We start from the raw sequence: 14,167 nt of genomic DNA on the forward strand, positions 1-14,167 counted from the left end.
TAATCGTGCCGTGCCGTGTCGTACTCGGGCCGGCCCGACCCGTTTGACACCTCTAGGTTCAGGCAAACTGCCCCAGCAGTCATGAATGCAGACTGGATATTCTATCTGTCAGAAGATTTGTGTCAAGTGCATTTAAGTGTGGCGGTTCATCCCAATGTGATCTTCCTGGGAATGGCGGCGGAGAGCCGAGCCGAACCAAACATATATCCTTATGCGTATGCATGAAGTCTATGTGTGATCGGATCGGACATGAGATTCCAAGTCGAGCCGACCCGAGAGATAGGGGTCCCTCCGAGCCCTAACTGGCCGACGTTAGAACTCGAAAGGAGGTCACTTCGGTGCCGAGCCGAGCCGAACTGGAATGACCGTGGCACTCAATCCCCTGGAAGATCATCGGTTCGGCCCGGGCCAAACATGGTGGACCCGACATGGAGATCCGGTCCGAGCTGGCGGAGGAAGTGCTGGGCAGTGATGATGTGGAGGTCAAAGTCTGACCAGCCACGTGTCCAGCCAGGATTGGCTGTTGGATCGGTGTGGGTTTACCCACAAACAAAAGTAAAAAATGACTGAAACTACAAAGGGACAAAAATGTCATTTGGTCTTAATGCTTATATATACTTATTTTGGTAAATACTTCGTTTTTTTTTCTTTCCTGGAATCATTATTTGGTAATAACCAATTAGTAATCGATTAATTTCAGTTTATTTCATTACTTAGCAAAACCAAAAAATATATTTTTTCTATATTTTCTAGTTTCAAGTTTTGTGATTTTCGAATGGTAAAAGATGTTTACCAAAATCATTAAAAGAGTCGATCGAAAACGATAAAGACAACATCCTAACATGCATCCGTACAAATTATACCATCATGTAGCAATGTCAATTATTTAGATATGCATCCATATAATTCGAACCGTACAGAATCGACACCACCACACATAAAACCACGAAACAATTAATCAGAAGTAAAGAACCAAAGTCCCCAGTCACTTTGCTCATAGAAAGAGAGAGAGAGAGCGAGAGCAGAAGCAGAGTAGAGATGGGTTCTGCTTCTCTGATGAATCTGTTGACATCCTCTCCCTGCAGCCCCAAATCAGAGCTCACCACTCCCAAACAGTTATGGCCGGTGGGCCCGACCACCACGTCTTGGACTCTAAGGTCCAACAACAAGAACAAGAGCAAGAGCATGTGTCACAAAGGGAAGACTTCTTCAGCTGGCTCAGCAGTTGAGGGTCTCAACATTGCTGAAGATGTTACTCAGGTAATACCATTTCTGACTTTTTTTGCGGGAAATAAGAACTGGGTTGGTTTTTTTATTTGAAATATGACTTTAAGTTATAGAAGTTTGATCAAATTGAGCTGCTTAGTTCTTTGTACATGGGTATTGGTATTGGTAGACTCCTTTCATTCATATTGATGTTGTTGATGGAATAGTTTATGGAATTGTAATTGGTTCTTCTTTTAATCATCCGGAAATTCATTTTCAACAACTGTGAATAGTGAAGATGTGACAGAGGTGAGAGATTAAGTCGTTAGTTTTTTTTGTTTTTTCCCTATGTAAATTATCAAAATTATGAAGTGGGTCAATTTGATTTGGTGAAACTTGAAACTATAGATGCTCCACATCAGCTTTTCACCTCTCTATGGATGAGGTATATCAGAAGGCAAAAAATGGATCCCACAAATATTTTATTCAAAATATATTACTTTTTATGTTAAAGTGTTACCTCCCATCCAATCACCACGGTCACCGTCACCCTTTCTTCTTTTGTTTTATTTTTTTTCTTCTCCTTCCTCTTTTTCGAGTTCTTTATCTCTTTTTTGTGCAAATCAAACCTCTCATCAGTCTTTGTCACCATTCTTATCATTGTCAACATCATTACTGGCAATTTCATGAGCTTACTTTAGATGCTCAGAGGGTCGAATGCAGCAGCAAAAACAGTGTCGTACAAGGAGAATAAAAAGAAGGAAAGAGGAAGAAAGAGAGAGAAAAGAAGGGAGAGGTATATTGCAAATTTGTCGTTGTCAAGGAAACGCCGAAGAGAAAAGGGGAGGGGCTAGATAGTGGGTTTGAATTTTAATTATTTTTAGGTTCTTTTATACAAATATCATCCAAATTATAGAGAGTGTGCTCTCACACAATTTATATATTTTTTTTAACTATATACCATCCAATATTATACACATGTAATAACGTACCACCTACGGTTTATTTCGGTTAAATTTTCTATTAATTCCGAGGACTCTTTGTTTCAATTCATGTCATAGAACATTTAAAAAGCTGAAAAGCAAAGTGATTCTATATTTCTATATACACCACTTACTTTGCTCACTTGACCCAATATTTATTTAATAAATATATAAAATAATATTTAATCAAATAAAAAATTACAGATGAAAATACCACAGATTTCCCCCCAGCCACGGCCCCGTCATCGGCGGCTCCTCTTCCCGCCCACCCACCACCAGCCACCGCCCGTCCTCCCAGCTCTCTATGTCTCTCTCTCTCTCTCTCTCTCTCTCTCTCTCTCTCTCTCTCTCTCTCTCTCTCTCTCTCTCTCTCTCTCTCTTCCCCCTTTCTCCTTCTCTTTCTTTCTCTCGTCTCTGCCCACATCCATGTTTTTGGTGGATCAAAGTTTGGTGTGGAGGCTTTTGAGGGAAACAACCTTGGTCTTTGTGGGTTACCTTTGAAAAGTTGCAGTGGCAGCTCTGGGTTGAGCCCTGGAGCAATTGTTGGTATTGCTATTGGTTTGATGACTGGAACTGTGGTTTTGGCTTCATTGTTAATTAGGTATGTGCAAAACAAGAAGAACAAGGCAGAGAGTGAAAATGGGTTGAAGGAAAGGAAGATGAAGATGAAGAAAGTGGAGGTGGTTGTGGTGGATATGGTGAGGGAGAGAGACAGAGGGAGGGAGGGAGGACTGGTGGCGGCTGGGGGTGGTTGGCAGAAGAGGAGCCGCCGGTGGTGGGACCGGCGGCTGGGGTAGGGCTTTTTATGTTTTAATATTTCCTTTTTCATTTTTAAGTTTTTTTAATTAAATTGAGTGTAAAATAAATTTATACTTGAAAAAATAATTTAAAACTATTTTAAAATATATATATATATTTCTTAATGACGGTCGCTATTTGCACATTTTTTTTTTTTGCACACCCTTATTTAAAAAAAAAAAAGAAAAAAAAAACTATACAGCCCTTCCTTTTGGCACACCCCTTCCTTTGTTTTTTTTCCCTCCTTTCCACTCGCCCAATCACCACCTTCCTCGCATCACCACCGCGCGCAGCACCAACTTCCTCGCAGCACCACCACCGCGCGCAGCACCACCCAAAACAGCCACCACAACCAGCCCGGCAGCCCCTCCTCGGCTCCTCTCTCTCTCTCTCTCTCTCTCTCTCTCTCTCTCTCTCTTTCCCTCTCTCCTCTCTCCCTTCTCTCTTCCTTCCCTTTCTCTGTCGCTGCGGTTGGTTCGGTTGACAGCCACTGAACGAAACTAACGGCTTCGGCAGATGACTGCCGAACGAACCCACCGGTTTCGAAGGATAGCTGCCGAACGAACCCGCTGATTTCGGCGGATGACTGCCGTAGTGGTGGTGCGAGGAAGGTGGTGCTGCGCGCCTCTCTCTAGCTTCTTTCTCGGCGACGACAACCTCGACCCTCCCAGCCTAGCCCTGTCGCGTGCCTAACCCAGCCCCGCGCCGACTTTCCCAGCACAGCCCTGGCTTTTTTCTCCGGCGACAACAACCTCAACCTAACCCACAACATCGGCGTTGTGGTTGGGTGTCGGAGCTCGTTTGTGTTTGCGGCTAGTCTTGGCGGGGTGGCTGGGTTGATAAGCTAGAGAGAGAAAGGGAGGGAGGAGAGAGAAGGAAAGAAAGAGATGTGGTGGTGGTGGTGGCGGTGGCGATGCTGTGCGCGGTGGTGCGGGGTGGTTGGAGTGGGAGGTGGGGTGTGTTTGCTGGGATGTTGGATGGCTGGGATGTGTTTGATGGATTAGGCGGGTATGCAATGAGGAATTTGGTGAGATGATTAATTTTGGGTATTTTGGTAATGAGAGGGGTGTGTTAAAAAGAAATTTTAAATTTTAAATTTTAAAAAAGTGAAAGAGGTGTGTAGAAGAAAAGTGTGTGCAAATAGCAGCACTCTTCTTAATTTAATCATGGGCAAAATGGGAAGTTCGAATTTTTTTTTTATAATTTAACAGAAAATTAGGCAGCACGTGGCATATTGTCATATATAGGTAACATTGAGTGACATTTAGTAAAAAAATAATTTTCCGGCACCACCCTCTATATTCAGGTGGTATTTGTACAAAAAAACCTTATTTTTATTAAAAGTTATTATTTGTATTTTTTTAATTTTTAAAAATAACAAAAGAAAGATGAGGAAAAAAAAAAGATAAACAATGAAATAATATTTAGTTCAAATCATTTGCCTCATCCCTCCGAAAAATTATAGGGTATAACCGATATATCGCCGTGTAGTATAACCAATCTAACGTGTAAGAGTATTATTAAACAATTTGTTTATATTAGTAGGGTATAATATTAATAACATTCACTCATATTATAACACTTACACTGGTTATACCACATGTCAATATATCAGTTATACCCTATAATTTCCATCATTGGAGTAACAACTTTTTGAAGTAGCAAAATGGTATGTCAAATTGCCACATAGGTTAGTAAAGTACAATTTTGTCATACTCATTTGCCTCATTTGTTAGTGATGCTTAGGTCTTGGTTAATGCATAAAATATGACTGGATATGTCAAATGGCTAAATTCATATTTAATTAAGAAAACAGCTTATAATTGAAAGAAGAAGATGAATTAGTCATTAGGGAAACTTATCCCTTTCAATTCCTACAAAAATGGTGGGGATGAGTTACCTTTATGGCTAATTCATCTTCTTCCTTCAAGATTGAAAACACCTCCTATATATTTCCTTGAGTACACATGAAACCTAACCATTTAATAGAAAAACTGGTTGACTTATATTGTGGTTATATAGAAAAACTGGAGTTCATTGAATTATAGATGCTGAGAAATTTTAACTGTGTTTCTTCATGTGGTTTTGCATTACTTTGGTGAAGGAAAAGAATATTTTAGATCACTTTATGGAAGCTTCAAGTTTTTTTTTCATACTGAGAATTCTACGTCTGCTAAAACCAATTTCAAGATGCATAGCATATACCAAAAAAGATTATTTTTTCACCTTTGATGGGGCCTATTCCAAATCTACACTACAAACCAAGCGGAGATTTTCTTTGGCTTTTAGTTTTCTATGTTGTAGAAAACAACACGTCTCTTTCTTCTATGGTATCTTATCAGGATTTAAAGTAAAGCCTGTCAATTCTTTTGCCTTATGTCATCTAAGATAATGGATAGATAGATAAGAATGAATGGAAATTTTGATATTAGTGATGATATTCTTCGAATTTTGTTGGACATACTTACCCCCTTCCCTTCTTAACATTTATTTTTTAAAAAATTTTGGTTGAAACCCTTTTTTTTGTTTTTTTTTGAGTTAGGAACGGAGAACCGAACTTGGATGCATTGTGGGTAATTCTACGACGCTTCTAACTAGATTATCTAACAACTGCTTGTTGAAACCCTTCTTAACATTTAAGACCCCGTTTAGTATTGCTTTTTTAGATTTAAAATCACTTTTTAAATAATTTTGTGTCCAAAACCCTTTTGGTAAAAAGAGAAATATCAGATCTTATTCACATTAAAATTCACTACCAAGAGAAGCTATAAGGAATTGGTGATTGCTATCAATGAATTTTATGGAATATCTAAAATATCCCTTTTATTTTTCACAATTGACATAATATATTCTTTATGTTACGATCTCTTTCAACCCAACATATCCTCTTCTATCTGCATCTTCTCTCATCTACTATTATTCTCATCTTCTATGTTCTTTATTGAAGTTCTTCCAGACTTCCACAATTTAAAAATTATGTAAAGCTATAAATAAATAATAAGAAATAAAGAAAACCTCTTTACAGTGAAATATATAGGTGAAGAAGTAGAAGAAGAATAGAGGAAGAATACATGAACGGCTCATAAAGAAAGAAGAGAGAAAAATGAGAGTGGAGAGAGAAAGGAGGCGTGAAAGAAAGAAGATCGAAGAAGTAGAAGTAGAGGAGGGGAGAGAGAATTTAGATATAATTTTTTTTTCTTTTACCGGAGGAGTCTTTTTTCACTAGGGCATTAAATTGTTGTTATTGGTATATCCTATCTGCCACTAGGCATCTGCATAGCCAAATCCCTTCTTATTAGTTGTTAAACTATTTTTTTTGTAAAAAAAAAATTTTGTTAAGAATATTAAAGGTTATTTTTTTAGGTTTAATTAAAGGTAAAAACATATTTAGAAAAAATTGCACAAATACAAGTAAAAGTTTTTTTTTTAATCAAATAAATGAGTAAAAATCACTTTTGAGCATCGTGTTTATTTTTGTCATTCTATATAACTACAGAACTCTAACGTTAAAATCTACCAAGCACTCAGAAATTGTTTTTTACTTTCACAGCGTTTTTAAAAATACATTTTACCAAACGATCAACTATTTTATTTTTCAGTTGATTATTTTGACAGTACATCAATACCAAACTATACCAAAGTGGGCCTAAATATAGCAGTATTGAGTCACCAGAAACCATGTGACTAAAATAATTATGATTTTTTCTAAACTTGAAGTTCCTAGGTTTTTTTGTTAATTCATATGTTATATGCTGGTTACTTTTGTATGCAGCTCATTGGGAAAACACCAATGGTGTACCTGAATAATATTGTAAAAGGGTCTGTTGCAAACATTGCTGCAAAGCTTGAGATTATGGAGCCATGTTGCAGTGTCAAGGACAGGTGAGGAATCAATGACTGCCATTCTGGGTATTAAACACAATGAGCATCTTGTATCCTTCTACTTGGTCTGAAACATTATGATCAGACTGATATAAGGGGGAAAAAAAACCCAAGATTGATATGAGAATTGAAATATTATTACATGAAAGTGGGCTCTGCTTTTGATTCTTTTAATCTAATGGAAAATATGGAGAATAAGTTCTCATCTTTCATTATCCTTAATTAGTGGTTTTTTCAAAAGGCTATCTCACTAGGGTTGTTCGCTATAGTTGTCTGTCATAGACAACTGTATGGAATAGGGTTGTTCTAGGTTCAGGATAATAATGTACTCATTTTAATGAAATCTAATATCTTCATTTCTTTCCTCAACACTATAGAGAGATACTGCATGTCAATATTTATGGTTAATATCCCTGTTCATGTTTCTGATTTCATCTTCAGGATAGGGTACAGTATGATAACTGATGCTGAGCAAAGAGGACTTATAAAGCCTGGACAGGTAACTGACTGTAGATATAACTCTTATGTTGCACTAAAGGGAAAAAGGAATATAGCATGTGTGCGAAATGAGTAATATGCTCTTGAATTAGGCAGCATTGCTGGGTTTTTTCCCCCTTCCATTTTGACACTTTTCTAAAACAGGGTAACTCAATGAATCCTCTACAGAAGTATGCAATTATAATGGGCATGAATACCTGGTCAAATGTGATGCCTAAAGCAATTCACTATATGATTAAGAATTGGCTTTTTGGTTCAGGAATCAATTCAAATTAGGGTTAATGTTGCGGAGGGGTGGTTTTGGTTCTTGTAAAACTAGCCATACCTTTGAAGCTTCATATTGTTTCTTTTTCAATGCTTTCTTAACATACTGACAGGTTCTTTGTCATTTATTTTTTAGACTGTTCTGGTGGAACCCACTAGTGGAAACACAGGCATTGGTCTTGCATTTATAGCTGCCACTAAAGGATATAAACTCATCTTGATAATGCCAGCTTCAATGAGTTTGGAAAGAAGGGTTATTTTAAAGGCATTTGGAGCTGAGCTTGTTTTGACAGATTCAGCTAAGGACATGAAAGGAGCAATTCAGAAAGCTGAAGAAATATTAAAAAGTACACCTAATGCATATATGCTTCAACAGTCTGACAATCCTGCTAATCCTAAGGTGTCTTGGCTTCCTATTCCCACTTTGTTGAACATGGGGCTTCTTTAGGATCTAGCAGCCACTAGTTGCTTTTTTTTTTTTTTTTTTTTTTTTAACAACCGTGTTTCCATGTTCTTTCTTTCTTTCTTTTATTTATTTTTTAATTTTTTTTTATCTCATATGCCCACCCAAAAAGACAAGAAAATTCATGTTTGCTGGGAAGATTGTACAAGTGTCCACAGTGATGGTAGAAATGGTGCTTGTATCTGGTCCAAAATAATATTTCTGCTATGCCTGCTTTACATTTTATGTTACTGTACTTTTTCTGAAATCTTTATAGTATACTGAAAAGCCTGCAGCCCAAAGTACAGTCATTGATCAATGCATTCTAGAAAATCAGAGTACATTGTGCATGAGCTTGATCTTGGAAAGCAAATGAATTGTACAAATTAGCTGGTATAGTTAAATCAACTACAAGCGATATTTTTACCCTTTTGTTTTTTGGAAAAAAGAAAAGAAAATATGTCTCTTGGTAGATTGGTTTTTCTTCTTGGTTGATAGATATGTTCACTTCTTGGGATGGTTTTGATGATGTGCTTGCAACAAGTTAGCTGTAAATGATTAGATTGCTTTTACAAGGAGTCTATATTAGAGCATGTGGGGTTTGACCTTTGTCACATGCATGAGCAATTGGCATAGAGATCAATCTTGTTATAGTGTAATAACATTCTGGCTTCCAAATGTGTATAAATCTATTATATGTTCTATATGCAGATACACTATGAGACAACTGGTCCAGAGATCTGGGAAGATACAAGAGGCAAGGTGGATATATTTATTGGAGGAATTGGAACTGGTGGAACCATTTCTGGGGTAGGACGGTTCCTTAAAGAGAATAATCCTAAAATAAAGGTATTTTCTTTTTTTCTGATTCATAATTGCCAAACAAATTTATGTAAAGATGCTGATCAGCCAGGATGTGATAGACTTTCTTTTTGTTCCTTTCTTTTCTCTTTGTTGCCATTTGCATCCCACCATCTGACCTGCAAAGTAACAGATTATTGGTGTAGAACCCTCAGAAAGCAACATCCTTTCAGGTGGAAAGCCTGGTAATTAAGATAAAGGATCATCCTTCTAATCATTTCAGTGTCTGCATTTTTTCAAATTTTTCTATAATATTTTAGTTATTTACATGTTTGTTTACTTTTCACTTTTGAAAACACAGGTCTCCACAAGATTCAAGGGATTGGAGCCGGATTTATACCCAGAAATTTGAACCTGGATGTTGTTGATGAAATTATAGAGGTCTGAAATCTTATTCCAATTTATTCTATTTATTTTCTTAATTAATGTGTCTGTTTCTTTCTCTCTTTATTCTTGAAATAAGTTTTGAAATCTCCTTATATCAAAGCTAACTAGCCAAGTTATTAAGGTACAAGTAATTGCAATTATGTTGACTTTTGCAATAGAAATCTTGGTTCCTTTCGAATGATCCTGTCAAAATGTTATTTTGCTAGTCATGCATCTATCTACAGTTAATCACATCAGGTCCTTGTGAAGTTGGTTTCTAGTTCATTTCTCACAGGGTGTCAATGTGGCAGATCTCAAGTGATGAAGCTGTTGAAACAGCAAAGCAATTAGCACTCCAGGAAGGCTTGTTGGTTTGTGCTTTGTACTTTCCAATCAAATTTATATTGAGATGAAGGCAAAATTAAAACTTAGTCCTTTATATTCTCTCGAGTATATCCATGTCTTCAGCGCATACACATGAAAGCACTAAAACAGCGAAACATAGTTTTATATTACAACTATAGAAGAATTGGGAACATGATAAAATGTTTGAACTAATACACCTTTCCTTGACATGTGAGTTTGAAAACATTTTAGTTATGGTAAATCTCAATGTTCATAAAGGCAACGTGTAGAGGTGAGGCATTTTATGTCCGGCAAGGCGAGGCGTAAGACTTGAGGCGCAAGCCTTTTGGGACATAAATTATTATAATAAAAAAATATGTTATATAAAATACTGTTCACATCAATAAAGCTATAAAATATGTTATCTTAACTTTGACCCGACGTTGGACCCATCAAACCTTCACCAAATTCAGCAAACTTATATTGGGTTTAAAACTATGTATCTCCTATTTACAACCATATAAAGATCACTCATATCGGACCTCTAAAATGCCATATAATCCGCCTCAAAGTAAGGTACCCGAAATTGTCCAATCGGACCTCTGAGAAAGTTGTAGAGGTCCGATTTGGGTGATCTTTATATGGTTGTAAAGAAGAGATGCATAATTTTAAACTCAATATAATTTTTCTAAATTTGGTGAAGGTTTGATGTGTCCAATGTCGGACCAAAGTTGAGATAAAAACTAAAAAAAAACTAGGATCCTTAATTGACACAAATAAAAGTTTCAGCTCTCAGTTGACACAAAGTGAAATTCATATCTTGAATAGAGACATAGGGTATAGTTTGAATCCTTTAGCTAAAATTTTCTCGATTTCATATCTAGTAATAAGTTTGGCTAATTGATCAAAGTGGGTTGCTCTAGTAGACGCATTGATCATTGAACAAACAGGGTGGGTAGGTCCAACAGATGAGAAAATGACAGAGCTAAAACTTTTCCCCTATTCCCTCCTGCCAAACAAACTACCAACAGGAACTCTCTCTCTCTCTCTCTCTCTCTCTCTCTCTCTCTCTCTAATATGTCTACTAGGCTGTTGCTGTATTGCTCTTTTATTTTTCAAAAATTAATATAATCATTTGTTTTTCTTAGTTTTAACTTTTAATGGTTACCTTCATTTTATATCAGGTTGGCATTTCTTCTGGAGCAGCAGCTGCTGCTGCGTTAAAGGTTGCTAAGAGGCCTGAAAATGCAGGGAAGCTTATCACGGTATGTCATCTCTCTATTTGTTTCCTTCAAGATTATTTTTCTGTATAAAACTGATGGAATTTACACACTGTGAGTTCAGCTGAAGCATTATTTGGTTTTCTGTGGGGGGGGGTCAGAAGGAGAAGGACATTTGATAGTAGAAAACATTATACTGATTACAGAAGATGGCATGGGCCCTAAAATTTAAATGGACCATCTGAGGAAGAGGTTCAAATATTTGGAAAATCCTTTTATATGATGAACTTTGTGGTTGAGGGTTGGAGTGGGACTATGGAAATCTAGACTCTTATGTTAAAATTTTGAACTTGTGAGATGGCTTGATTTGACTGGGAGAAAAAAGAAGAAGTGATTTAGGTCCTGAGTTGGTTACATGGTTGAAACCATTTGATCCAAAAGACTATTAAGTCATTGGGTATTGACTATTGAGCATGCATATTTGTGTGTATATTGAGAATTTGATTGCTTACAGGTAATGTTTCCAAGCTTTGGTGAACGGTATCTCTCCACCGTTCTTTTCCAGTCAATCAGAGAAGAATGTGAGAAAATGCAACCGGAACCATGAAATCCTTCGTTCAAGCAATTTATTGACTGCGATGCAAATTGTCTGCAATATTTGTTTTGGAAATCAAAATCAAGGGCCATTATGTAAGAGCATGTGCAATGATGGGTGTCAATTGACAATTCAATCCAATTATATTGACTACTATTTTCCAACTGGGTCAATTATTGACTAAACATAAAATTGTTTTGCTTGTAATGACTCAAGTCAATTATATAAGTCAATACATATACGTTTTTTAATATCTTCGTATATTCTCTTACAAATTAAAAATTAAAAATTTAATTATTTTATAAATTATACCATTGAAAATGTCTAAATTAAATCTATCAAATGAGCCTAATATTTAATAATTTTAAATTAACACCGAATTTTAAATTTCCTAATTTTAGATTATAAAATATAAAATAACATATATACTAATAAAAACCATAAAATTTTAAGTGATTATAACAAACCATAATATTGATTATATTTACAAAATGTGACCCATAAAACCATAGTATTGATTATATTTAATAATTTTAAATTAACACCCAATTTTAAATCTAGCGGGCGAATAAGTTTCCGCCACATGTCCATTCTCTCTCATTACATGCGTTTGATTGATCAAGTGGGGCATGCTGTTTCTTGGAATTTGTGAGGCCAATATGCAATTTCTTAACATACTTCTTGACTTTCGACACTCATGTCAATTTAATTATTGACAATAACACTCCATTGCAAACCTATTTTCTTTCAAAAAGTCAAAAAATTGAAATTAACTTGACACTGACACTCCTATTTCACAAGCTCCGCACACTCTCTAAGTGACTAAACAATCTTTTCATATCATCCATAAGGCTTTTTTGCACTAATACCACCTATACTATTAGAGGTGTGCGCAAATACCACTCATACTATTAGGGGTGTGCGCAAATACTACTTATAAATTTTTTTTTGACAATTAACCACCCAAATTTTCACTAATGTGACAATTAACCACCTGCTGTCAGTTTCTGTGAAATGAGTGTTAAAATGAAGGGTATTTCCGTCTTTTTAAGTGCAACCCTATTTTCCCTCGCTAATATCAGCCACCTCATGTATATTGGCGCCAAATTGGGTTGTTTTAGTTCTTTCCCTCCAAAACTCGTTCTTCCCTCCATTTATTTAATCAAGTTTGACAAAAAAAATTGTTCATTTGACCAAAAAGCTATTTCTGGTGCCCATTCCCTCCAAGAATCCTACATACCAAGAACACCCAAAACTTAAGCTGCACAAACCAAAGAAGGATGCTATGATACAGCCAAGAAGAGTCTTCAAGCACTATTGGTGTGAGAATCCACTTATTTTGTGACTGCTTTGCAACTTAAAAGAAAATAAAATGAACTTGCCCATTTCAAAGGTTTTGGCCACAAAATCATATGTAAATAAAAAAAAAATAATTCAAATTATGAAGTTTGAAAAGAGAGAGGCATGCCTAAACTAACAGAACCATTACATCAAAGTTTCAAAAGAGATGACATGCCTAAACTAACACTACCATTACATCAAAGTTTCAAAAGAGAATTATGCTCTCTGCCATTACATCAAAGTTTCAAAATATACCAAAATGGTGCCACTAGTTCAAATCTAACCCTGCCCATGGTTTTCATATTTTCCTTTTCTTAAGCTTCATTTCATTTTCTTAAGCTTCATTTCATTTGGTGTATTTGTTGTCATGCATAAAAGTTGGCTTTGCACACTTGGAATTGCAAGAACTGTTGTATTTGAAGTGCTAGTGATACCAACTTATGTTGCTCTAACATTTGACTACCCATTCACTTGATCCTGATAACATGAAAAATGTTAAATACCAAGCTGCATACAGGAACTTTATTAGTTGGTCTAGTCTACCCAACTCTTTGTCCATAAAAATGAAATCAAGTTCATATAATTGAAATAACAAAGGACATCCATTGAGTGACAAAGTCTCTTATAACTGTTGTTCCCTATTAGCTAGTACCAGCAGGGCCGACCCTGACTTTTGGAAGGCCCAGGGGCGAAATCTAAATTGAGCTCCTAATAAAATCTTTTGCAAAACAATTTACAATTGACAAGAAATCAATTAAGAAATTTTCGATCACATCAAGAAATCAATTAGAAAATTTTTAGTTAAAAGTCAAGAAAATAATTGAAAAAAAAAAAATTTATCGGAATAGAAGAGAAAAATTAAAAGGGAAAAACACACACTCAAACATTAATTACCTTCTTGCCTCAATGAGACCTCTTTAATTTCTTTCAGATTGAAAGAGCCTGTGGAGAACCAAAAAAAAAAAAAAAACCAGTTTTCCACAAAACTATATGGAGAGGCAAAGATCCATCTTTGCCAATTCAAAGCAAGCATGCTCTTTAAATCCAACTTTCCAGAAAGCAGACATGTACTTTTGATGAAAAAAAAAAAAGGTGTAAACCTAAGGGCAAAAAGGACCCACTACCACGCAGATGAGAATGTTGGCTTGCTTTTCTTGTGATTCACGTGAAAAGCCAAAGAAAAAATGAAGCAAGTTGGCCAAACACAAATTAAGGAAATAAAAAGAAATAAAAAGGTGGCTTTCAACTAATAACAAAGGAAAAATAGGTTGCAGAACCCAAACTTTATATCTTAGAAGGGCCTAGTTTTTTTTTTTTTTTTTTTTATACAAGGGGGGGCCTAAGTCCAAAGAAAGAAACTAGATAA

The 14,167-nt window shown here is 35.9% G+C and overlaps 1 protein-coding gene across 1 annotated transcript; it reads left to right on the plus strand.

Annotated features, from left to right (window-relative positions):
• Window positions 1-918: 918 nt before the first annotated feature.
• LOC147293337 (cysteine synthase-like) lies at window positions 919-11,606 on the plus strand. The gene is made up of 10 exons (XM_086232453.1): window positions 919-1,260; window positions 6,760-6,869; window positions 7,311-7,368; window positions 7,768-8,031; window positions 8,785-8,922; window positions 9,068-9,119; window positions 9,236-9,315; window positions 9,612-9,671; window positions 10,830-10,910; window positions 11,380-11,606. The coding sequence occupies exons 1-10, from the start codon at window positions 1,039-1,041 to the stop codon at window positions 11,470-11,472; spliced, it is 1,158 nt and encodes a 385-aa protein (XP_086088579.1). The 5' UTR covers window positions 919-1,038; the 3' UTR covers window positions 11,473-11,606.
• Window positions 11,607-14,167: the final 2,561 nt, after the last annotated feature.

Source organism: Dryas octopetala, chromosome 2 (assembly GCF_963921425.1).
Source record: "Dryas octopetala chromosome 2, drDryOcto1.1, whole genome shotgun sequence".
In the NCBI taxonomy this organism is placed as follows: Eukaryota; Viridiplantae; Streptophyta; class Magnoliopsida; order Rosales; family Rosaceae; genus Dryas; species Dryas octopetala.

Excerpts from the sequence above, each read along its gene's own strand:
- LOC147293337 (XM_086232453.1), top strand. The coding sequence starts at position 1,039 with ATGGGTTCTGCTTCTCTGATGAATCTGTTGACATCCTCTCCCTGCAGC. Across the intron at positions 6,870-7,310 it reads TGTTGCAGTGTCAAGGACAG|GATAGGGTACAGTATGATAA; the intron begins GTGAGGAATCAA and ends TTTCATCTTCAG. Across the intron at positions 9,120-9,235 it reads CCTTTCAGGTGGAAAGCCTG|GTCTCCACAAGATTCAAGGG; the intron begins GTAATTAAGATA and ends TTGAAAACACAG.